Below are 24,948 nucleotides of genomic sequence, written 5' to 3'. Positions count from 1 at the left end.
AGGGCTAAAAAGATTGCTAGTAACTCCAGATGGTTGATATGGAGTAACTTTTGTTGAGGTGTCCATGTGCCCTGCACGGTGAGATGTAATAGGTGAGCTCCCCAGCTGGAGAGCGATGCGTCCGTTGTTAGTATTATCTGGGGAACCGGGTCCAGGAACGGTCGGCCTTTGGAGAGGTTTGTGGTGTTCCAACACTGCAGAGAGCAATGGGTGCGACACCAGATCTGTCAGTTGACCTTGGGCCTGGTTCCACTGGCGCGCTAAGCACTCCTGGAGGGGACGCATCTGGAGTCTTGCATGGGGCACTATGAAAATGCAAGAGGCCATCATCCCTATTAGTTGCATGAACACTCGTGCTGAGAGGGAGTGTTGAGGTTTGAATTTTTGTCACAAAGCCTGAATGCTTGCAATCTTGACAAGATTGGGGTAGGCTATCCCTTTTGAGGTGTCTATGGTGGTACCGAGTTATTGTTTTATATGGGATGGCTGTAGCTGGGACTTTTGGTGGTTCACCGTGAAGCCTAGTTGGTGAAGTAGTTGGATTGTGGTGGAGGTGTGTTGCACACACTGATCGTATGAAGTGGCTTTTATCAGCCAATCGTCTAGGTATGGGAAGACGTGAATGTGCTGTCTTCTCAAGTGTGCTGCCACCACTGCCAGGCACTTGGTGAATACTCGTGGTGCTGTTGTGACTCCGAATGGGAGCACTTTGAATTGGTAGTGTTGTCCGTCCACTACAAATCTGAGGTACTTTCTGTGAGCATGGTGCACTGGAATGTGGAAGTATGCCTGTTTCAAGTCCAGAGTCGTAAAGAAGTCGTTTTGGGAGAGGAGCGGAGGTACCTGCTGAAGCGTTACCATATGAAAATGGTCTGAGTGTATATATGTGTTTAGGGGTCGGAGATCTAGGATGGGTCGTAGAGTCTCGTCCCTTTTTGGTATGAGAAAATATAGGGAGTAGACCCCCATATTTTGTTGATTGACAGGAACGTGTTCTATATCCTGTTTTTGTAGGAGGGAGATTACCTCCTGCTTTAGTAGTTGTAAATGTTCTTGTGACATTGGACGTTGCCTGGGTGGAATGTTTGGGGGGTAGATGTTAGTTCTAGGCAGTAACTTGACCAATTTATATGTGTCACCCATTTGTCTGAGGTGATGGTCGCCCAGACATGAAGGAAATTTTGGAGTCTGCCCTCGACCGGAGTGGAATGATCTGGGGGAGCGGGGGGGGAAAGTCATTGGGTAGGAGGTGTGGCAGAACGGGCATTGTTTGTTTTGCCTCTGCCCTTGTTATTATTACCCCTGTAGCCGCCTCTTTGGTAACCTTTTGTAAAGGTGGTTTGAGTAGGGGATTTGTATGATGTGGACGCTGTGTCTGAGGAGTAGCCTCTGGATGTACTCCGAAAGAAAGAGCGGCGAAAGGGGCGTCTGGGTGGGTGTGACTATAAGGCCCTTTCTAGGGCCTCATTCACCTTTGGCCAAAATAGATGTTCCTGGTCAAAGGGATGGTTAAGGATGGAGGCTTGAACTTCTGGTTTGAAACCAGATACCCTTAGCCAAGCATGGCGACGGAGAAGGACGCTGGTGTTGATGGCCCTGGAGGCTGTGTCTGCTGCATCTAGGGCACATCGTATGGAGGTATTTGTGATTGTTTTACCCTCCTGAATTAACTCGTTGTCCCTAGCTTTATATTTTTCAGGGAGATGGTGCATTATGCTTTCTAACTCGTCATAATGAGCCCTTCATATCTGGCCAGTAGTGCCTGAGTGTTTGCTATACGCCATATGTTGGCCGCCTCGGATGCTGTGCGTTTGCCTGATGCATCCAGTAGTTTTGATTCCTTGTCCGCTGGTGGTGCATCACCTGACGCCTGGGAATTTGCCCTTTTACGTGCCATAGATACTGCTAAAGAATCTAGTGGTGCTGGTCCTCTGATGTATGAGGGATTTGAGGGAGCAGGTTTGTATTTTTTTTCAATACGTGGGTTAATGACCCTGGCTCTAACTGGGTCTTTAAAAACTTCTGGCGCATGCTTTACCACTCCTTTGAGCATAGATAGTATGGAGGTGGACCTATGTGCGGTATCAAATGTGTCTAGGAGGAAATCTTCCTCAACGGGGTCGGTATGTGTGATCGCGGGGATTCGGCAGGCTGGAAAAGCAGGCAAGGACGCCGTATATAGTGTGCAATAGTCTACTTTATTGTGCCCAAGGCATGGCGTGCAACAGGATAGTATACAGGTCTTAAGCAGGAGGATGACGTAGAGACGATGAGGGGCCCCGTCGGTTGCGGTCGTCGTCACCGAGGTTCTTCTGCTGTCCAAGCCGTCGACGTCGATCCCAGGTAGGAGGGTGGATGGACACCTCGGAGGGCAGTGAGACAAAACACAGAAGGAGCCGTTAGTCCTGCGGACGCTCTACGTCGCTGCCGTAACCTTCACTGGGAGTGATAAAAGAGGAAGGGAGTGTGAGGAAAAGGGACGGGGAGGAAGAGGGATAAGTTGAAGAAAGAGGAGTGTTCGGAAAAGGGTTGTGTGGGGTACTATTTACAAAGTGTGAGATGCTGTACAACGGATACTGATAGGTCCTACAAGGGTGCAGGGGTGCTAACAGGAGAGAGACTATATACATCTATCTACAGAGAGCCTATGGTACACACGGGCACTTAGGGTGTTATACTGAAGGAAAACTGGTACTCACGGGCTCCGCCGTAACTCTCATCCGAGTTACGGCCGCTCTTCAGCCTCCTCCGGGGGACTCCACCAGTCTTCCGACCACTCTTCTGGTTCGCCGCTCTCGTCTTCTCCTTTCGTCGTATCTCCTGCCGAACTCTCCTGCCACGATCCTCCGACGACTTCTGCCTCCCGTCTTCCGGCTTTTCTATCTCCGGCGGGGAACGGGTAGGAGGGACTTCCGGGAGTCAGGGGTTGTCCTTCCGGTGGGTCGTCGTTCGGGATAGGCTCCTGTAAGAGAAAGAGGGGCGGGGTTCCTGGGGTCACCGAGGCTGTGGTTGAAACCCTGGATGGAGCGTCCGGGCCGGGAGGATTGAGCGGAAGGGATGCCCCGGACAGGGTAAATAGGGGTGGCCAGATCCGAGGGAGGGAGTCTCCGTTACAGTATGCAAGTCTACCCCGTGATAATGTGCCGCCCTTTGCAGAAGATGGTTGAACCCTAAAGCATCTTCTGGTGGAGATAGCCTAGAAGGGTAAAGATCGTCTTGTCGAACGTTGGGGATATCTGGGATATTGCAATCGTCCCATGGGTCTGGGGAGCCTGTAGGGGTGGGGTCCTGTGGCACATCCCCTATATCATGATATGGGTCCCCTTGATCATCATCGTTTGGAGACGGGGTCGGAGAACGATGAGGTGGGGGTGGAGAGGGCGGAGGGGGCGGAGGGGGTGGGGAAGGCGGAGGAGGTGGAGGGGAAGGGAAAGGTATCCTGAACGGGGAGGTAGCAGAGTCCTTCCTCTTTGGAGGTGGAGGCAGAGCAGGTTTCTCCAAATGTCGCTTTTTGATAGAGAGCGTCAATTGTCCATTTTTTGGATCCTTGGCAAGAGTTTTTTGCAAGGGTTCCGGTGTGAATAATGCTGGTGAGGTTATTTGGTCCGTCGGCGCCGAAGGCGTGGGGGCCAATGTCTTTTTAGGTTTTTCTGTGCCGGTTTGTTGTTTCGAACGGGGCTTGGTAACCTCCGGTCTCTTTTTCGGTGCCGAAATGGGTTTCGGCTTGGAAGTGTCGGTGCCGGTGGCCTTGTGTGGTTTAGTCGGTACCGAAGATGGTATCGGTACCGAAGAGCTGGGTTTCGACCCCGAGGGCTTCGGCGTGGAGCTCGGTGTCGAGGTGGAGGGCGGTTTATTTTTCGGTGCCGAAGGGTGTTTTTCGGTACCGCTGGTAGGCCGGCTCGAGCCCGAGCCGCCGGTAGGCTTACTTGGCTTCTTCACCGGGCCCGAAGGTGGGGTGTGTGAAGCAGTGTCTCTGGTCTTGCTTAGGCCGGAGGCGAAGGCGTGACCGTAGCCTTTTTGGGTGCCGGCGAGGGTGTGTGGGGGGGGTAAATTGGTACTCACGACCCTCTGCGCCGGAGTGATGTCCTCCACATCTGATTCATCGGCCTCGGAAGCGCTGACGAGGTCGTCTTCGGTGGGATGGTGTTCCAGATCGTCGATGTCGTCTCCGAAGATGTGGACTGGAATGGACGTGGAGGAGTGTGCCATGTTCCTTCTGGCTCTTCGGTCCCGAATGGTCTTTTTGGATCGGAAAGATTTACAAGCCGGACAGTCTCGAGCCTCGTGTTCAGGGGAGAGGCAGAGCTTGCATACCTCGTGAAGATCGGTGTGGGGAAACTTGGACCCACATCGAGAGCACTGTTTAAATAGAGTCCTTTCCATGAGCCGGTACCGGAGCTTGGGTAGGCCCGAAGGCCGCCGTAGACGACTGGAACCGAAGGTTTGTGCCGATGAGAAGGCGCGTTGATTGAAGAGATTGCTCGAAACAATATTGCGATTTGGGGTGAGGATTGCACGTCGATCGTCGAACTGGAAGCTGTTCGGAACCGGAAAAAAACAATCTGAGGATGGAGCCGAAGCCCATGCGCAATACGATCCACGGGAGGAGTCACCAACCTCGTGACTTCCAAAGACTTTCCAAAGGGAAAAACAAACTGCAAACATCCGGGCCCAACACCAGATGGCGATCTATGCAAAAGTGTGTAATCTGCAGCTCATATGCCTCAAACAGTTAGATATAACCTTTTTTATTTTTTTTTATTTTTTTATTTATGATTTTAACATAATGTACAACAACGTATAGCATTACAATGTGCAGAGAGCCATAGCACAATCCCAGTGGTTTCTGCCGTTCGGCCCCCTATCGGTGCCAGCCTCAATAGAGCCATTCTTTAAGCCATATTAGTACAAAAAGAAAACATATATAACACATAGCGCAATGTCGTAAAATTCTGTGTGGGCAAGGAGGAATTTACCAGGCACAAAGCAACCAGAGGCAAGCAATCCGTCAGCCCTGTCCGTCTTTATGCCGTTGTATGTAGAGCAGCATTTCCCATCCACTGAGCTGTGTAGGAGTAGGTATCCCTGGAGAGGTTTCCATATATCTCTGGGTTTGGAGGCAGTTGGTACCATCTCGGCATAGATAGCAGACTGTTCTTGACAATATGTTAGGTCTGCCAACCACTCTTTAAATTTCAGGGCCCTGCCCCTACCCCATTTACATGCCACTCTCCGTTTAGCTAGCAGTAATGATGTTGCCAGAAATTTCCTGTAAGCGCTAGGTACCTTTGCCGTGTATCCTAACAGTGCCGTCAGCGGACTCCTCTCGATTTCCTCACCCGTCATCTTCTCTAGTTCCTCTAACACCTGTTCCCAGTACTCATGTATTTTCGGGCATTCCCAAGCTAAGTGCAGGAACCCTGCTTCTGATTGGTGACACCGCTCACATCTGTCAGTTGTGGCTAATTTAAATTTTTATTTCTTAAGTGGTGTATAGTAAAGACGGTGCAGGTATTTATAGTGTATGACTCGCAACCTACAGCTCGCTGAGATCTGCGCCGTCTGCAAGCAGCAATATTGCCACTGTTCGTCAGTGATTTCCCACCCAAGATCCTCCCCCCATTGCACTCGCGCCGGGCAGGGATCCCCCTCCCTGTTGGACCGTATGGTAGTGTATAAAGTAGATACTAGATGTTTTCCATCTTTGGAGGTGAGTAGATTGTGCAGCGGGATCAGACTTCAGGGTTCCCGCGGGAAGTCCGGAATAATTGAACGCATACCCTGTCTTAGGCGGACATAAAGGAATACATCCAATGGTGTGCGCTGCGTACCTTGTGAAAAGTGCTCTAATGTGCGAAATTCCCCAGCATGAAACAGGTCTCCCCATGTGGATACCTTGACTCGCCGACATAACTCCAAGAAACCCCTCTCCTGCAGCAAGGTCAACTTAGGATGATATGTCAGTGGCAATCGGGGGGAAAACAGGACCGGCGCAGCCAACAAACCCACTATCTTATTCCAAGCATCTACCGTGCTTGTGATAGTAGTTGGTGGCGTCGCGCGTGACCGCGCAGCCCCATGTATCAAGCCACTTAGTGGTATCGGGTCTGCCAGCCAGTCTTCCACCGCTATTTGCGGCATATATCTGGGGGGATATATCCAATAGTAGGCGTAATGCGCCTGCGCGCTTAGGAAATAAAGCTCGAAACCAGGGATATCAAATCCCCCCTGATCATAGGGCCGTATTAAAGTCACCCATTTAAGTCTCGGTTGCTTCCCTCCCCAAACTAGTCTAATCAATTCTGAGCACAATGTTTTAAAGAAATGCTGCCCGGGATGATATGGTATGTTGAGAAAAAGGTAAAGTAATTGCGGCAATACAATCATCTTTATGAGGGAAGCCCTCCCTGCCAGCAAAAGCGGCAGCGAGATCCAGCGTGTAACGCTGGCTGCGAGTCGCGTGATAGCCGTACCATAATTAGCCCGTATTGTTTCCTCTTTATCTCTGGTGATCTGTATGCCAAGATATCGCAAATCATTATCACACCAGTCTAATGGGAGATCCAAAGGAAATCTAGGTACCGCCGGTGTGAGAGGAAAGAACTGCGACTTTCCCCAGTTAATATAGATGCCCGATAGGCTACCAAACCGGATGAACTCACATAAAATAGCGTTGAGATTCTGCTCGGGGTCCCTGATATATAGCGTCATGTCGTCAGCATATAATGAGATTAGTAGCTGACGCATGCAGCACCGAAATGCCTTATCTTGATGAATTTGGCGTAATCTGGAGGCTAGAGGTTCCATAGCTATGGCAAACAACAGAGGGGATAGGGGGCATCCCTGTCAAGTGCCCCTCGAGATTGCTATAGGCTGGGACATCTGCCCATTTATTAAGATCTTGGCAGTAGGGCAGTTATATAGTAGCTTGATCCAGGATAAGTAGATATGCGGGAATCCCATTTTCTGTAGGACCCAAAATAAATGGTCCCACTCTACAGAATCAAATGCCTTGGTGGCATCTAAAAATACTGCGGCGAGAGGAAACTCTTAGTCTACCGTTTGAATTAAGGAGAATAAAGTCCTGAGGTTATGGGAGGTATTCCTACCCGGTACAAACCCTGATTGGTCCGGGAGTATTAACTTCTCCATTAGTAAAGCTAACCGGTTAGCCAGCGTTTTCGCTAAGATTTTGGTGTCACAATTTAATAATGATAAAGGACTGTAAGAGTCACAGGACTCAGGGGGCTTGCCGGGCTTCAACAGAGACGTAACTATCGCTTCCCTCATCGAGGGGGGCAGGACACCCACCTCCAAGGATTCTTCATAAACCTCCTTCAACACTGGCGCCATGATGTCAATGTATTGTTTATAAAATTCTGCTGGTAGGCCATCAGAACCTGGAGCTTTCCCATTCTGCAGTTGCATGATGGCATCCCTAATTTCATCCACCTCCAAGGGGTGCATAAAAAACTCTCTTTGCGCATCACTCAGCCATGCTAACGCTATATCCCCCACAAAGTCATCTAATGCTGGAGTCCCTTGCCTCTGGGATGTGTATAGAGTTCAGTAATGTGCAAGGAACGTGTCTAAAATGGCTGGTGTGTCACGCTGCAGCAGTTCCCCAGGTCCCTGTATCTCTTGAATGTATGCATTGAAGCGTGGTCACCTTGTAACTTCAGCTAACGCCCAACCCGGCCTCTCCCCCTCCCCGTATTTGCGGGCTGTCCAGTACTTGCCTCTGAATTTGGACTCTCTAAGTGCCGTGTCCTCATAGTCAGTTAATTTTTCCCGAAACTGCGTTTGCACTTGTCCCACTTCTCCTCTCCCCATCCGCCTCTCCAGCTCTTGCAGTTCTCGTTCTAGCTTACGCAAAGTATTCTGTAAGTCCCACAATATCCCAAAGCTTTTTGATATGCAGAAGCCCCTGATCGTTACTTTGAAAGCTTCCCATATCATCTCAACACTATCCACTGTCCCTTTATTCCTAATGAAGAAATCCTGAATCTCCTCTCCCAATTCTGTCTGAAATACCATATCCAACAATGCTGTGGGTTGCAATCTCCAACTCGGCCTAGGTCTACCGTACCCCGGAGGAGTAAGCCCCAATTTCACCGGACAATGATCTGAGAACGTCCTAGCTAAATGTGATACACTACAAATGGACAGCCCCAATCCCTTAGACAGCAGACAGTAGTCTATTCTCGCCCAAGTCCCTCTATGGGACGTAAAGTGCGTTCCCTCCTGTCCCTGCGGATGGGTATATCTCCAACTGTCTATTAGCTCGCCTTCAGCGATGATCCCACCAAGCGCCTCCTGATCTTGTGTACAATGATGTGCGGCCACATTAGATCTGTCACGAAGCGGGTTCAGAGCCACATTAAAATCACCTCCCCAGATGATAGCCAGCATTTAGTATCTTGCCCCACAGTACAGTGAAGAATTCAGGGCTGTCTGTATTAGGTCCATAAAAATTCACAATCGTGACAGAATCCCTTCCCAGCCTGCCCCATGTGATAACAAACCTACCCTGCGGATCCACCGCCACTCCCGCCATCTCGGAAGGTGTTCGTTTTTTAAATAAAATGGCAGTGCCGCGAGCATATGAGGAGTATGATGAAAATAATCAGCAGCCTGCCCATTTACTGGCAAAGTTATTAACCGCTTTCGGAATAATATGAGTTTCCTGCAGCAAGGCTATTTGTATATGCTGCCGGTCTAGATAGGCTAGAACCTGCCTCTGCTTCCTCGGGTCCCCCAAGCTCCTGACATTCCACAACATCACATTCAGTACATCTCTATCCTCCAGGGTCATTACACTTGTGCATCACCATCCACCTAATACATTGTATATACTTGTACAGTGGCAATCCTACATATGGCTCGAGAATAGTACCACCAGGTACCCACACCCCTGACTCTCTGCAAATGATAAGTTCCCCCTCCCACTCCCACTGAAACATCCCAAACATGTCAGCCATAGGTTCCCCACTCCCCTCCCCTACCCCCCTTCGCTCCTGTATCATAACCACACATCCTGTAGTGTCCCACTCAGCACTTAAAACGCAAATTACAAGGAGCAAAAACCAACCACAAAACAACAAAGGGGATCTCCCAATTGGGGGATGCATCTGGGTGTCTCACGAAAACCTCCCCTCAGTCCAAGGGGACACAGCCGTCAGCCTGTCCCCGGACAGAGTTCGAGGGCGTCCAGCTGCAACATAGTTCAACAGTTCCTACGGCGTGCGCATCGTTTCTCAGATATCCCTACAGCCACTCTGTTTCTTTATCGGCCTACTGGCGCTGCGTCAACCTTCTATCTGGGCCATGGTGCCCCCCCTTGTGACAATACTAGGCAGCAGTGGACTGCGAGCAACGCCATTGAGTACTGTACCAACTGCAAAGAGGATCAGGGGGACTCCTCCTGCGCCCCTGACTGTCGTCTTGACTTATGGAGCCGCTTTAGAAACTCTTCTACCTGCTGAGGTTTTGTAAAAAAGGTTTAAGTTCCCTGGTGCGTAATATGCAGGCGAGCCGGATATAATAAGGCGTAGTCAATCTGGGCTTGCCGCAGCTTCTGTTTCACAGCCATGAACTTACGGCGTTCCTCCTGCACATTTAGCGTGAAATCCGGGTACATAGTGAATGATACTCCATCATAGGACAGCTGTTGCTTCTCTCTGGCCACACTCAAGGCCGTGTCCCTGTTCCTATAGTTCAGCAAGCGCGCAATTATGAGCCTGGGTGGATTGCCAGGGGGCGGTCTCGGACCCAGCGACCGATGAGCCCTTTCCACTATGAAGTGGGGAGACAGGAGGTCAGCCCCCACCACTGCTATCAGTAGCTTCTCATCTTCCCCGTATTCGTACTTTCCGGTATACCTAAAACGTGTATATTATTCCGCCTACTACGCGCTTCAATATCCTCACTGTTAGCTGCTATAACTTTAAAAAGCTTATCCAGTTGCGCCGTCGTTTTCTGTACCTGAGTCATGGTGTCTTCAACATTGGAAATGCGGTGCTCCGCGTCTTTGAGGCGTGTTTCGTGCCCCTCTACTGTTCGGGCTATCGCGTCCATGCGGTTGCTGATCGTATCCATCTTATCCGCAATGGTCGCAAATCCCTGCCGCATTTCCAATAGAATTGAGTGGAGATCCACTCCCGATTGCGGCTGAGGACCCATCTGTAAGTCCTCCACCATCTTTTCCCGTTCCGGCGACTGCTGTTTCGAATTGTAGTCGGGACTGGCGGGCATCCGGTTTCCCCATCTTGGCACAGCTCTCCACTCCGCCAGCCACCTCCAATTCAGACACCACGTCCGGCACCGATGTGAAGCAGGCAACAGACAACACCACCTCCTCCCCCTTTTCACACTGCTGCGCAGGTCTGTCCCGCGTTACTCCGCGGCCGCAGATCCCAGGCCACCCTACACAGCACGCTTATAGCATGTAACTGTCCGCAAGGGGAGGCAAGGCCATCAACCTCGGACCCACCGATCTAGAAAGCCGCAGTGTGGCGTCTCCCAGTGCCGTCACCCCTCAATCCGTGTACCATGCGACATATCCCATCACTTATAGAGAGGCATCCACCGGCAAGGCTATCATCCACTTCACTGTTTACTCACAGTCATTAGCGATAGCCAGTGATGCTGCAAAGTCCTCCGCCACCGGCAGCCTCAGTAGTTGCGGCCTCCTTCACCCATCCACTCTCTGGCCTGTATCACCGTGCCTGCACCCACCAGCACCGGAGCATATACCATGAATGTCAGGCTACCCCCACCCTGCCGGGGCTCTCCTCCGCTCCAGGCTCCTCCGCTGGGACACAGACAGACAGCTCGTGTGTCGCGTCGGGCGCTGGGGTCCTGATCTGGCACCTGTCCTGAGGCCTCGCCACCGCTTTCTGCCACGGGCCGTTGCGCCCCTCCAAATGCGTGTAACTTGGCACGCGTGTTAATCTCCGCCACATAAAAGATTTCAGCCGTGCCGGTGATAGCGCAGTTCCCTCGTAGCCCACCTCCGTTTCACGGCGGCCGACAGCGGAGAGCCGCTATGCGCGCTGGGGCTCACCTTGAGGTCCTCGGACAGTTCGTCTTCCCGCGGCACGGCCTACTCAGCTTTCAGAAGCCTCGGCCCTCTGGTACTTTGCTCCGCCTCTCCGTTGCCTCAGACGTCGCGGCCAGTGCCGCCGACTGCTCCGCCGCGTCTCAGCTTTTCGATACAGCAAGCTTCTCCGGAGCTGCGCTTCACGCCACCAGGTGCCCCCCTCAACCAGGGATATATGCGCTCTATTTCATGTATTTCCGCCACCTCAGAATCAGGATAGTTGCCGGATTGCGGAGCTGGACTACGGGAGCCTCACAATGTGGCGGCCATACCGTACGTGCGCCACCTAGCGCCCCCACAGTTAGATATAACCTTACTCTCTAAAGTGGTAGCTTGGTCGAGCAGTAAGGCAGTATCAGAGGACAGTGTAAAGCATTTGTTGTACACACTCAGTCAGCAAATGGTCTCACACACTCAATAACTGAACTCTAGGCCAATGGTTTATATATAAAAAATATATGCTTGTTTTATTTTAGAACCAACAATTGGAATTAAAATATACTTTCTCAGAATGAGATGCTTTATATAAATACTTTTGCAATATGCAATTGACTTTTGCAAACAGTTACAAGTGGTTGCAATAGGCAACACTATTTTAAACACAATAATGCATTGAGTTCAATGGAAGTTTCAAGTTATTTGCCACAGATTACTTTTAGGATTACTTTTGGAATTCCAGGGCTGGATCCTAGATTCAGTCCTGGGTCAGTACTTGTAATCAAGTAATAAAAGTCGACTTAATTACTGTGATGATTTTTAGACAATATTTGGCTATTTTAAAAGTTGACACTTAGAAAATATTTCATAGAAAACAATCAATGATTCCCTATGGCAGAAAATTCAAGTTGCAGGTATAGTATGTTCTCGTTACTTTTGTAATCCAGTACTGGGTGCCTAGCCTCAGTACTGGGACCTTTATCCAAAACAGGTAAGTAATTACGTTTTCAGATATTATACGATTTTTAAAGAATATTTAAAGTTTTCAGAAATTGACGGAAGAAATTTCACAGAAAAACAGTCACTGATTTCCTATGGAAGAAAATTGGGTTACTGGTAAATACAGTTGTAAGTAGTTTTCAGAGTTAGTGCTGGGCACCAAGATTCAGCACTGGGAGCTCACCTAAGAGCCGGTGAGTATTTTCGTTTTCGTTAGTCGGCTGATTTTTGGTGAATATTTTAAGTTTTAAAAAGTTCACACTTAAAAGAAATTTCAGAAAAAGCCAGTCAATGTTACCCATGGAGAAAATTGAGTTATCGGTTTAAAGGTAAGTACTCGACTGGCAGAGTTAAGGTTCTGGGCATAGACTCAGGGGTCTCCCAGTGTCAGGTAGGTACAGTTTGTTCACCCCCAGAGGCACAAGGGCGACCAGGTGCAGAGAGAGTTAGGCCCAATGTTATCCTATGAGAGGTAGGGGTGCCTTGGATGGTGGCTGCTGACTAGCAGGCCACGTGGCTTTGGGAGCTGGGCTCCTGGTCACTTACTCAGGGCAAGTGGGGAAGTAGATAGGTGTAGAGGTTGCACTGCCAGGGCCACTCGGGCAGCTGGGTGCAGGGTGCTTTTGAGCCTTCGGGCGCTCAATTGATTTCAATGGGAAATCTCCGGTTTAGAAAAAGACTGCAAGCTCGGGGACGAGGATTCTTCAGGTGCCACCACCACTTCGAGAGGTAAGTTGGGTAGTTGGAGGATAGGTAGGTACCCTGGGATAGGGCACAGGGGGCCGCGGGGCGCCGGGTGCAGGGGTGCCATTTGGTGTCGGGAAATCTTACCCTCTGTTGATCGCGGTTGGGGGGGCACCTTGTTCTGAGGCTGCAGGCTTTTTCAGGAGTGTTGAGGGAGGTTCTTGGGTGCCAGACTCGTGGTCACAGTCGCCGTGGGGTCGTCCTCGTGGTCTTTGTTCACTCCGGCACAGGCCAGGCTTGGCTGGTGCAGAGTGTACTGGGTTCGTGGTTCCGGGCTGCTGCCAGGGATTAGAAGTAGATTTTGAGTAGAGCCTCTACTCATGGGAGTCCCAGGGGTTTAGAGTCAAAAGGTAGCCAGGTCCTCCGGGGTTTGTGAGGTTGCTGGCCACAAGAGATGCCGGGTGGAGCAGGTTCGAGGGTCGACAGGCCGGTAGGGCTGGGGACAAAGCAGTTGGTGTCTTCCTCTTCTTAGCAGCTGCAGGGCAGGTCTTCTTTCTTCTAGCTCTTCTTCGGATTTTGGAATCTGGAATCTGGGGAAGGAAGGTTCAGGGTGCACCTAAATACTAGATTTAGGGGCGTTACAGGTAGGTGAAGGGCAGGGACCAATAGGTCCCTGTCCTGGGGTGGGTACACCCCCTATCCTGCCTCTCTCCTGTGGGAGGGGGGCAGTAGCCTAGTCCTGATTGGGTAGGGATTCCCATCTTCAAGATGGCGAGAGCCCGGGGATGTGCTTCACCTCGCCTCCCCCACCTGAGGGGGCAGGCTGGCACATCTCTTGTCCTTATTTGGGGTTTCCGGCCAAGCTTCCCGCCAGAGTGGGGGGTTGCAGTGGCCTGGGGAAGCTACAGAGGCGGCATGCCTTTGAGGCTTCCCCCTGCCCATCCTGGGGGAGGAGATTAAGCACCTCGCCCAGGATGTGCATTGTGGCAGGCCCAGGAGAGCATGGGCTTTCCTACGCAGGAGTCCAGCAACATGTCTGCTGTGTGGCAGCCTAGGCAGCCTCAGAACAGACGTCGATTGTGGGCTAGCTTTTAGGGGGCCTCTCTAAGATGCCCTCCGTGGTGCTTGGTACATTAAATCCCACACTGGCATCAGTGTGGATTTAATGTGCTGAGCAGTTTGATACCAAACTTCTCTGACTTTAGTGCTGCCATTATGGTGCTGTGGAGTTCGTGTTTGACAAGCTCCCAGCACCATGTACTCTTAAATTGCAGCACTGCACTTACAGGGCCCAGGAATGGATGTGGGTACTGTAGGGGCACAGGGCTCCTGCCTCTGTGCCCACACCACTGGCATAGGGCACCCAGCTAGAGGGGTGGCTGATGTATGCCAGGGCAGTGTAGTTTGTGGGCATGGCACACAGGGATGTGTGCCATGTCGTCTCTCTGTTTTGTCTTGTACCCAGACACTCAGCCTGCCAGGGCAGTGTGTGGGTGTTAGGGTACAGGGCCTCTAAGGGGGGCACAATGAGTGCTGCAGGCCTAAGAGGCCTTCCCTGGTCATAAGGCCCTGGGTACCTTGGGTACCATTTACCAGGGGCTGACATGTGGCCAGGGTTTGCCAATTTGGTTTTGAGGTTTTTGTTTAGGGAAGGAACATAGGCCCTGGGCACCTGATTGGCAGGAGTCCAGGGCACACTCAGTCAAAGTACAGTCAGCATTTCAGCAAAAGGTGGGGGCATACCATGCAAGAAAGATGGCACTTTCTCACAGTGGACGACATGGTGGTGGACCTGGGGGTCGTGGTGGAAGTGGGGGTGGTGGTGATGGATGTGGTGGACGTGGTGGTGGTGGACATGGTGGTGGATGTGGTGGTGGTGGACGTGGTGGTAGTGGCAGACGTGGTGATGGATGAGGTGGTGGACATGGTGGTGGTGCTAAAAGGTGGTGGTGGTGCTAAAAGGTGGTGGTGGTGCTAAAAGGTGGTGGTGGTGGACATGGTGGACATGGTGGTGGTGGTGGACGTGGTGGTGGACATGATGGTGGTGGATGTGGTGGTGGTGGACGTGGTGGTGGATGTGGTGGTGGTACTGGACGAGGTGGTGGTGCTGGATGTGGTGGACGTGGTGGTGGATGTGGTAGTGGGGGTGGCTGTGATGGTGGACGTGGTGGTGGACATGGTGATGGACGTGGTGATGGTGGATGTGGTGATGGTGGGGGTGGGGGTGGGGGTGTATGGTGGGGGTGGGGGTGGTGGTGGATGTGGGGGGTGTATGTGGTGGTGGATGTGGTGGTGGTAGTGGACATGGTGGTGAAGAATGTGGTTGATGTGGTGGTGGACATGGTGGTGGTGGTGGTGAAGGACTTGGTGGACGTGATGGTATTGGACATGGTGGTGGGTGTGGTGGTGGTGGACGAGGTGGTGGTGCTGGATGTGGGGGACATGTTGGTGGTGGACCTGACTGTGATGGTGGACATGGTGGTGGACGTGGTGATGGTGGACGTGCGGGTGTGTTTCTAATTAGAAATACATGGCCCCATATAGATAAGAAACTGCTTTGCGACAGCAGCAAAGCAGGCGAGTCAGTCCGGCTCGGAGGCCAAAGGGCATCTACAGAAAACCCTTATTTCCAATGGCAGGACACCGTTTAGCATAAACTGTGACGTCAGCCAATGGAAATGAGGGGCGGGGCTTGAAGCCCTCTTCTGAAAATCCCTGTAAGCAATAAATCTTGCCGCGCGAGCTCCGCATGTGCGCAGCAACGCTAGGATAGACCTAAAAAGAAAGAAGGCAGCTTTACAGAGAGGGTGATTGATAGGGAACAAACATTTTTCAAACGCTTCGCAAACACATGCTCACATTACGACGTAACAAAAATAAAAGGAGATTCATGATGCCTTTAAGCTGCCACGCAGAACCCACCAAAAGGGAAGCTTCGACAAAGACGAACATGAAACTAAGAAGAAAATAGTGCCTTTGACACAAACAAACAAGTTACTTACCTTCGGTAACAGTGTATCTGTAAGAAACATTAGTTAGTTAGATCCCTCACCTTAGAATATCCCCAGGCGTCAGGCTGGATCCGGAAAGATTTTTGTAGCAATACCCCTTGTGCGTCGCTAGGCGTCGTCTGTGGCTCCGCGTCCGTCATCGGCGTCGTGATCGCCGGGATGACATCGTCGGAGTACTTAGACGCCGCCCTCGCGCGCTGACGTCAGTTCTTGTACATAGCTTTCCGAGCCAGGAACGCAGAGCCATGCAAGAGACCGACACTGGTGCCAAAAAAGTCTAGGGGCCTGAAAAGGATAACCTTAACCCTAGATATCAGTTTGCAGAACGGGGAGGATGGGTGGGTCGGTGAGGAATCTAACTAACTAATGTTTCTTACAGATACATCGTTACCGAAGGTAAGTAACTTGCTCATCTGAAAGAAACAAGTTAGTTAGATTCCTCACCTTAGAATAGATACCCCAGCAATACCAACCCCGGTGGTGGGTCTGCGAACTACGATCACACCAGAAAGTCCTGGAGAACAGAACGGCCTAAGTAGCCATCTCTCCGGACTTGGCTATCTAGACAATAATGCCTGGCAAAAGTGTGCAGTGAAGCCCACGTCGCCGCCTCACAGATGTCCTGCAAGGGTACTCCCCGTCCCAGGGCAGTAGTAGTTGCTGTGGCCCGGGTGGAATGGGCTCTCAGCCCAACAGGAGGGTCCTTTTTTGCCAAAGAGTAACAAACCTTTATACACAAAACGACCCACCGTGAGATGGTCTGCTTGTGTACAGCTCTCCCCTTCTTAGCACCTACGTATCCAACGAAAAGTTGCTAGTCCACCCGGAACTGTCTGGTGCAGTCCAAATAAAAGGAGAGTGCACGTTTTGGGTCCAGACGGTGGAGCCTCTCTTCCTCTTTGGAAGGATGCGAAGGTGGAAAGAAGGTGGGCAAGGTGACAGATTGCCCGATGTGAAAGAAGGTCACCACTTTCGGGAGAAAAGAAGGAAGAGTCCGGAGGACAACCTTGTCCGGATGAACAGACAGAAAAGGAGGCTTAGATGACAGAGCCTGGAGCTCACTCACCCGTCTAGCCGAGGTGATAGCTACCAGGAAAGCAGTCTTAAGAGTGAGAAGACGAAGGGTACAATTGTGAAGAGGCTCAAAGGGAGCGCACATCAGAAAGGTCAAGACAAGATTCAAGTCCCACTGAGGCATTACGAAAGGGACAGGAGGGAACATGTGGGTAATGCCTTTAAGAAAATGTGAAACAACAGGGGACTTGAAAAGAGAGGGCTGATCAGGAAGCCTCAAGAATGCAGAGACTGCAGAAAGATAACATTTCAAGGTGCCCAGAGCAGAGCCCTGCTGGGCCAAAGAAAGAAGAAAGAGAAGAACCTCAGAAAGAGGGGCAAAGAGGGGGTCCACAGCCTTTGCTGTGCACCATGCCACAAATTTGTTCCACCTGCAGGCGTACACCGTTTTTGTGGAGGGACGCCAGGCTGCCAGAATGACATCACAGACTTCAGCAGGCAAGTCAAATGGCATCAACTGCCGCTGCTCAATCTCCACGCATGGAGGTGGAGGCTGGACAGGTTCGGGTGGAGGACCGTCCCCTGTTGCTGCAATAGAAGGTCCTCCTGAAGAAGCAGACGTATCGGAGGATCGGTCAACATACTGAGTAGCTCGGGATACCAGTACCTTCGTGCCCAATCCGGAGCCACTAAGATGACTTGGGCCCGGTCGTGCCTGATCTTCTTCAGCACTCTGGGCAGAAGTGGTATAGGCGGAAAGGCATACAACAGACCGCAACTCCACTCGCGACGAAAAGCGTCTCCGAGCGAGTGCCGCCTTGGAAATTCCAACGCGCAGAACTGCTGACATTGCGCGTTCTCTTCAGTGGCGAATAGATCTAACCAAGGCTCTCCCCACTGCCGAAAGAGGCCTTGCGCCACGTCCGAGTTGAGACGCCATTCGTGATCCATCATGCACCGGCGGCTAAGTTCGTCTGCTCTGGCGTTCAGAGAGCCCGCCAGATGGTGAACCACCAGGAGTATGCCCTGGTGTTCCAGCCATGTCCAGAGGCGCAGAGCCTCCTGACAAAGGGTCCACGACCCCACCCCGCCCTGTTTGTTGCAGTACCACATGGCGGTGGTGTTGTCCGTGAACACCTGCACGACACTTCCCTGGACAGTGGGAAGGAAGGCTTTCAGTGCAAGTCGGATCGGTCTCAGCTCCAGCAAGTTGATATGGAGTTGAGACTCCGCCGGAGACCGGAGGCCTCTGATCTCCGCCTCTCCCATATGGCCCCCTCATACCAGGAGGGACGCATCCGTCACTACTACATGCTCCCGTTGGGGTAGGGAGAGGCATCTGCCCTTGACCCAATCGCGGTCCGTGATCCACCACTGCAACTGTTTCGCAGTGCCCTCCGAGATCAAGACATGGTCGGGCAGGTTGCCTCGATGCTGGGCCCACTGAAACTTCAGGTCCCACTGCAGAGCCCGCATGCGCCACCTGGCGTAATGCACTAACAGGATGCAGGAGGCCATCAGCCCCAGAAGCCGCAGCACCAACCTGACCGAAACCCAGGATAGAGGCTGAAAGATGGGAATCAGAGCCTGAATATCCCGGACCCGCTGTTCTGGAGGATAGACCTGGAACTGCGCCAAATCGAGAACCGCTCCGATGAAAAGGAGCTTCTGGGAGGGACTCAGATGCGACTTTGGCACATTGATGGAGAACCACAGCGAATGCAGGAGGTCGGCCGTAGTCTGGAGGTGGGAGACGACTTGCTGGGGCGAGCACGCCTTCAACAGCCAGTCGTTGAGATAGGGGAAGACTGGAACCCCTAATCTAAAGAAAAACAAGAATTACACAGCCGACTGATAGTGCGCACATCAATTTCAAAGTCCCATATTAGTATGTTTCCTGTGCCAAGCAACTCCGAGACCTGCTGTGTTTAGATCCCACTGGACAACCAGAGAAGGTAAATGAAAAGAAGTGGAGGTGGCACCAGGTATGAAGTCACAGTCACGTGAAAACGGATAAGTTCACTGTGGTACTTTATTCTCCTTCATGTAACATGTAAAAACAGCCAACGCGTTTCGTTCCGTTTAAAGGAACTTCATCAGGGCTGTAACCAATACAGAACAAACATATAAATAATATCATAAATATAAACATGAACATTTGATAATGCTAAAATTCTAATTATATCACACATGGCACTAAACAACTAAAAACACCATGTATTATGTACATAAACATATATAATATCACATAATACATGTAAACATAACTCATAAATCACACAACATAGATGATTATATCAATACACAGTTAAAAAGAGGAATAAGTTACAAAAATACATACTAATTACAATCATATATGAGCATTATATCTTATGAATTTCAGGGAGAGCAGATAGGGAAAAAAATGAGGTAGGGAGAACAGAAAAGGAAATGGTGACGGGAGAACAAAAAAAACCCTAATCTGCACAGATGAGCTGCGACCACCGCCATCACCTTTGTGAACACCTGAGGGGCACAGGTGAGACCGAAGGGGAGCACGGGGAACTGGAAGTGCTCCTGACCCACCGTGAACCGCAGGTAACGCCGGTGGGCCGGCAGGACGGGGATGTGAAAGTAAGCGTCCTGCAAGTCCAACGCTACCATCCAGTCTCCAGGATCGAGGGCAGCCAGAACCTGAGCTAGAGTGAGCATCCTGAACCGCTCCTTCCGAAGGAAGGCATTGACGCTCCTGAGGTCCAAGATAGGGCGTAGGCCCCCTTTGCCCTTCTTGGGGACCAGAAAGTAGTGGGAATAGCAACCATGACCTACTTCTGGCCCAGGAACGCGCTCGACGGCCTCTTTGGCCAAGAGGGCCGTAACTTCCTCCTGCAGCAGATTCAAGTGATCCTCCGACATACAGTGGTACTGTGGTGGCATGGTTGGAGGGGTCGTCTCGAAGGGGAGGGAGTAGCCCCTTCGGACGATCTGCAGCACCCACCTGTCCGAAGTGATGGACCGCCAGTGGAGCAGGTGATGGCGAACTTTTCCACCCACTGGGGTGGGATGGGCCTGAAAGCTCGGACTAGGAGGGCTTTGAGGCGGATGCTGCCGGGGTGGATGTGGACTGACCGGCACGTTGTCCTCCAATACCGCCTCAGCGGAAGCCACGTCCGCGACCGCATGCAGGTTGGTTTTGCGGCCGGTGGCTAGGCGGACGTGAGGAGGCGCCCCTTCCTTGGCCACGAAAGGGGCGGAAGTTTGCGGCCGTGGGGCCGAGAGACCCAAGGACCTGGCCATAGCCCGGGAGTCCTTGAAACGAGCCAGCGCACTATCCGCCTTCTCACCAAAAAGGCGAGTGCGATCAAAGGGCATGTCCATGAGAGAACTCTGGACGTCCCCCGAGAAAGACGTGGACTGCAGCCAGTCGTGGCGCCGGAGCGCCACCGTGGTGGAAATCGCCCTACTCAGCGAGTCCGTGGTGTCCTGTCCACACCGAATAGCATGCCGTGTTGCATCTCGCCCGTCAGCAAGTGCCGGACCTCCACCGGACACTGGGGCAGCACGTCCTCCACCGTATCCCACAGAGAGTGGGAGTAACGGTCCAAGAGGCAAGCGGTGTTCAAAGACCACAGCCCCAAACTTAGGGAAGGGAACAGTTTCTTCCCGAACTGTTCCAACCTCTTGGATTCCCTATCCGGAGGAGCGGACGGGAAGGAAGACTGGGAAGTTGAGGCCTGGATAACCAGACTCTTGGGGGTGGGGTGTTGGGACAGGAAAGTGGGGTCGCCCGGAGCAGGGCGGTGGCGCCGGGCCACGTTCCGATCCACAGGAGGGACTGTGGAGGACTTGGACCAAGTGCCATGGAGAACGTCGACGAGGGCCTCATTGAACCGCAGCAGAGGCTCAGTGGAGCTTGCTGTCGGTTGAAGCACTTCTGTGAGGACGTTAGTCCTCACGGCCACAGCAGGCAACTCTAGCCCAAGGGCTTCGGCCGCCTTGCGCAGGACCACTGAAAAAGCTGCACCCTCCTCCGAGGCCACAGTCGGAGGAGAGATGAAACCAGCGTCCGGAGAGGTGTCCAGACCACTGGCATCCCCCAGTTCGTCTGCCCAGTCCTGGGAAAGATGGGCCTGTCTGGCCAGAGGATCCTCAGATCCCTCCCAGTCGCCCCCGTCATCCGAGTCCTGATAAACAGGAGGAATGATCGGAGCCGGGCGGTAGATGACTTGCTCATCCATCGGCGCCGGCTGCGGCGTCGAGCGGCGCCGCGCCGGCATCGGGCCCGGAACGGGGCGAAACCAGGGAATGGCGTCGTCCGGGGACGGCGCCGGAGGTGGAACCAGTGTCGGCGCCGGCAAAGGAGGCGTTATAAGGTCGACCGGCGCCGGCAGAGATCCAGGGCTGGATCCCTCGGGGACCTGCGGCGTCGGGGCCGGAGCCGTCGACGGCGCCGGAGCCGCCGGCACGCGAGGTCGCCCAGTCGAGCCTGCGGGGCCTGAAGGCGCGCTGGCAGGCGTCGACGGCGGAGCCAGGCCTCTCATGGCCGAGAGGAAGGCACTGACCTCCGCCGGAGTCGCGTCAGTCCCATGGACCAGTGGGTATGGGGACGGACGCGGCTCCTGCGGCTCCGACGGAGCCGCGGGGGTGGGACCACCTTGACCCTCGGCCGAGTCGCGCGATCGACGAGGGGAGTCCGAAAAGCGGTGTCGCCTCCTGGACTTCTTGGAGCGCTTCGACTTACCCGAAGAGCCCGACGAGCGAGGATGGTGACTGCGGCTCCGCGAACGGTCCTTGGACCTCCTCCTGGACCAGGACCTCGAGCGGCGCGGAGTCGAGTGGCGAAGCTCGAGAAGCTTGCGGGACCGCTCCCGCCTAGCCTTCGAGGTCAAGGCCTGACAATCGAGGCACGACTCCGCGTCGTGGTCGGCCCCCAGGCAGTAAAGGCACCAGCGATGGTGATCCGTCACTGACATAAGTCGATGACAGACGTCACAGGCTTTAAACCCAGGCATCCTACCGGCACCAACAGTCGAGTCGACCAAAAAGAGTCAAAAAAGTTAGTCAAAAAGTGACTAGGGGTAAGCTCTTCCCGGATCGGCGCTTACTGGCGCGAAAAAAAGAAGAACTGACGTCAGCGCGCGAGGGCCACGTCTAAGTACTCCGACGACGTCATCCCGGCGATCACGATGCCGATGACGGACGCAGACGACGCCTAGCGACGCGCCTAGCGACGCGCAAGGGGTATTGCTACAAAAATCTTTCCGGATCCAGCCTGACGCCTGGGGATATTCTAAGGTGAGGAATCTAACTAACGTGTTACTTTCAGATATATAAGCACCAAATTGGAAGGATACCAGTAGTGAGGTGCAACTCCGTGGGAGTACAAGTGCCAGTACAAGTGTCCAGGAAAGCCCTTTTTAAAAATTTGCTGGACACTGGTGAAAACTAGTTAGCCAGCTATATGATGGCTTCACTGGAAATAGGGATGTTTGGTATCAAACATCTCATATTGGTAAACTCATACTGGAGCCAGTGTTGTATTTCCCAATACATGCACCCAGACGGCACCTTAGAGGTGCTCCCTGAAAACCGACCAGCTTCTGGTATGCTTGCTGACTGGTTTCAGCCAGCCTGCCATCAGAGATGCTGTTCTGACCTCCTAGGGGTGAGAGCCTTTACTCTTAGGAGATCCAAAACAAAAGCCTGTACGGAAGATGGTGTAACACCCCTTCCCACAGAATGACCTTCTGATTAGCCTCCTTGGGCCAGTGAGCCTCGAAGAAGCTGCCTCCTTTGGATTGTGAAACTGGCTTCCCCCAAAGGAGAGGAAGCCACCCTCCCCTTTTCCTGAGCCCCTCTGGCACCAGGACAGGCAGGAAAATAAGCTAGTCAAGTAGGCGTGCCACCTCCAGGCTAGTACCACCCCTAAGGTAGGCTACTGTTAGGCGGACATGATTTTTCCGAAGTAGCCATCTTTGTGATGGCATACTTAGGAATTCTGGGACAGTGTTATGCCCACTTCCAACATGAAGTGGTCATATAGGGGGGCGTAGTGACGCCAAGAGTCAGTAACGCATTGGCTACTACCCTACACTCCCCTAACGCCCCTACATTCAGTATTTACGGGAGTCCCTGGCAGCAAAGAGGCAGATCCTGATGACTTATGAAGAGAGCGGACACCTAAGAGTCACACAAGTAGAGAGAAGAAGCAGCTGACCTTGTACCAACCTGGCCGGTCTGTCTGCATCACTTGTTGAAAACTGTGCCAAAGTCGACTCATCCTGCAGCTGTTGACTCCAAAACCCTGGGAGGACCGCCTGCCTCTGAAAAAGACTCAAGACCTCCTGTGAAGAGCGGACCTGTTCTGAAGAAACTCCAAGAAAGACTCTGAGACCTCTAGAACCACCAAAATCTGACACCAGAAGTCACCAATGCACCAAACTCCTGCAGCTCGAGTTGAAGTGGGCCATCAGTGACAATAAGGTCCCCCAGCCCTTCAGTAATGGAGTACAGCGTAGTTTCACCGGTACTGGACTTCCTGACGTTGCCGGCAGCCTCTGTACGCAGGCCCCCTCAACTGCGACTGCTCTGGTAAAGAAAAACCCGACACCTTAGGACACCCCTGCTACCGTCGCCCCAGAGTCTTGGAGAAGACCACCAAAGGTGTCCCCGAGCATCGCATGGCCGAGCCAACTTGGTGGTTTAGTCAGATTGGCCTCCTGACCAGAGCCTGCAGCCTATTTCCGCAGTGACCAATCTCCATTGAAATACATTGGGCTCCCGATGCTGTTTTACACCCTGCACCCGGCCAACCCGCTACCGTTGGTGGTATACTGTTGGTGTTGCCTTGGACCTTGCCCACTACTCACCTTAACTCCTGGAGACTGGTCTACTAAGTCGCTGTGCTATACCTGTTTGCAGAACTTGTTCTTCCTTCGATAGAATAACATTGCAGAACTCAGAAATTGCAGTGTCCACTTTTTAAACTGAAAAGAATTCATATTTAAAAACGTGCTTACCCGAACGATTTTATTCTGATGTCTAAATATGTATAAAGATACTTGCTATTTTTATAAATTGGTGGAGATCTCCTTTATGAGTCGTGTGTGTCATTTATTGATCATTGTGTTTATTTGCAAATGTGTTGCACTCCTCTACGTTAAGCTTAAGGCTACTCGACCACACTACCCCCCCTAATGGTGCACTTCGGGATAGCACAGCAAGTTCCTGTCCACTCATTAGGAAACCCTGGATTCTTTACACAGTACATCAAAACATCGGTAGATCACATAAGGAGCCAACTTCCTACACCCCAGGACACAGAATGGGTATAAAAAAAATATATATATATATAGGCTTTGCAAACACTGGAAAAACACCAATTTTATCTATGTTGGGGGTTAAGTGCCTGAATAAACAGTGATAAGCATGCATTTTAAAAGGTTTGGAAAACAAAGAGAAAACACTACTGAAAGCCACAAAAAATAAACACTGAAAAGAGGACAGCCTACAATACCACTGACATATCACAGAGAGTGGATATACCTCTTCTCGCGTTCAAAAGATTTGAAATGCTGACGCCACAAACAGCAGAGCTAGCCCTCAGGCTACGTATAGGGCACAAGATGAAATAACTTCTCTTCAATGTCAGACCACAGAGGCCTTAAACGTTTAGACGCTAGACATCAGACAAATCTTTCAGGTTTCAAATACAGTTAATCTTGGGCAAGAAAGGAAGCTTTCACGTTAAAGAGACTTGGAGATTCTTTCATGTCCTCACACAGCAGAGGAATCACTCCAGGCACAGAGATCTGAGACCAGCACTGCATCTCACTTGAGATACGCCTTGCAGCTTCAAGCAGCACAGATGCTGCTTTGGGTACAATGGCCATACAAGCGTGGACCTTTTGCGCACAGTGTATTTCCAGGCTGGTTTTTCTTGAGATTGGAGCATGCACATCCTATTCTTACCCGAATCATGCTGATGAGTTTGGCACCGTCATCTCGGAGCTTCTGCTGTCCACTGAACTCCTGCTTCCCACTGACCACATCTGGATGGCCAGGCTGGTTGCCAATCTTCAGCTCCTCTTCTTGTTGAGCTATGGTGGGCAAAGCAGGTGTCTGGTTGTTGTCACCATGTGCCCTGGTGCGATTACACAGTTCACAAACACTACTTGGCGTAGTGTTCCAGAAAGTGCAGTGTTCACAGTCCCAGCCATACAT

General features: G+C 52.0%; 1 protein-coding gene across 1 annotated transcript in view; it reads right to left on the bottom strand.

Moving 5' to 3' along the window:
• The window catches only part of LOC146869229 (uncharacterized), a 164,734-nt gene extending 139,786 nt beyond the window's left edge, over window positions 1–24,948 (bottom strand). The window contains exon 1 of the mRNA XM_085599666.1: window positions 24,697–24,948. Coding sequence (XP_085455792.1) covers window positions 24,697–24,948 — 252 coding nt within the window. The remainder of the gene's footprint in view (window positions 1–24,696) is intronic.

This window comes from Triturus cristatus, chromosome 1_1, assembly GCF_964204655.1.
Source record: "Triturus cristatus chromosome 1_1, aTriCri1.1, whole genome shotgun sequence".
Lineage (NCBI taxonomy): Eukaryota > Metazoa > Chordata > Amphibia > Caudata > Salamandridae > Triturus > Triturus cristatus.
Note: the sequence above shows the minus strand (reverse complement) of the source record. Positions and strands in the feature narration are given on the sequence as shown.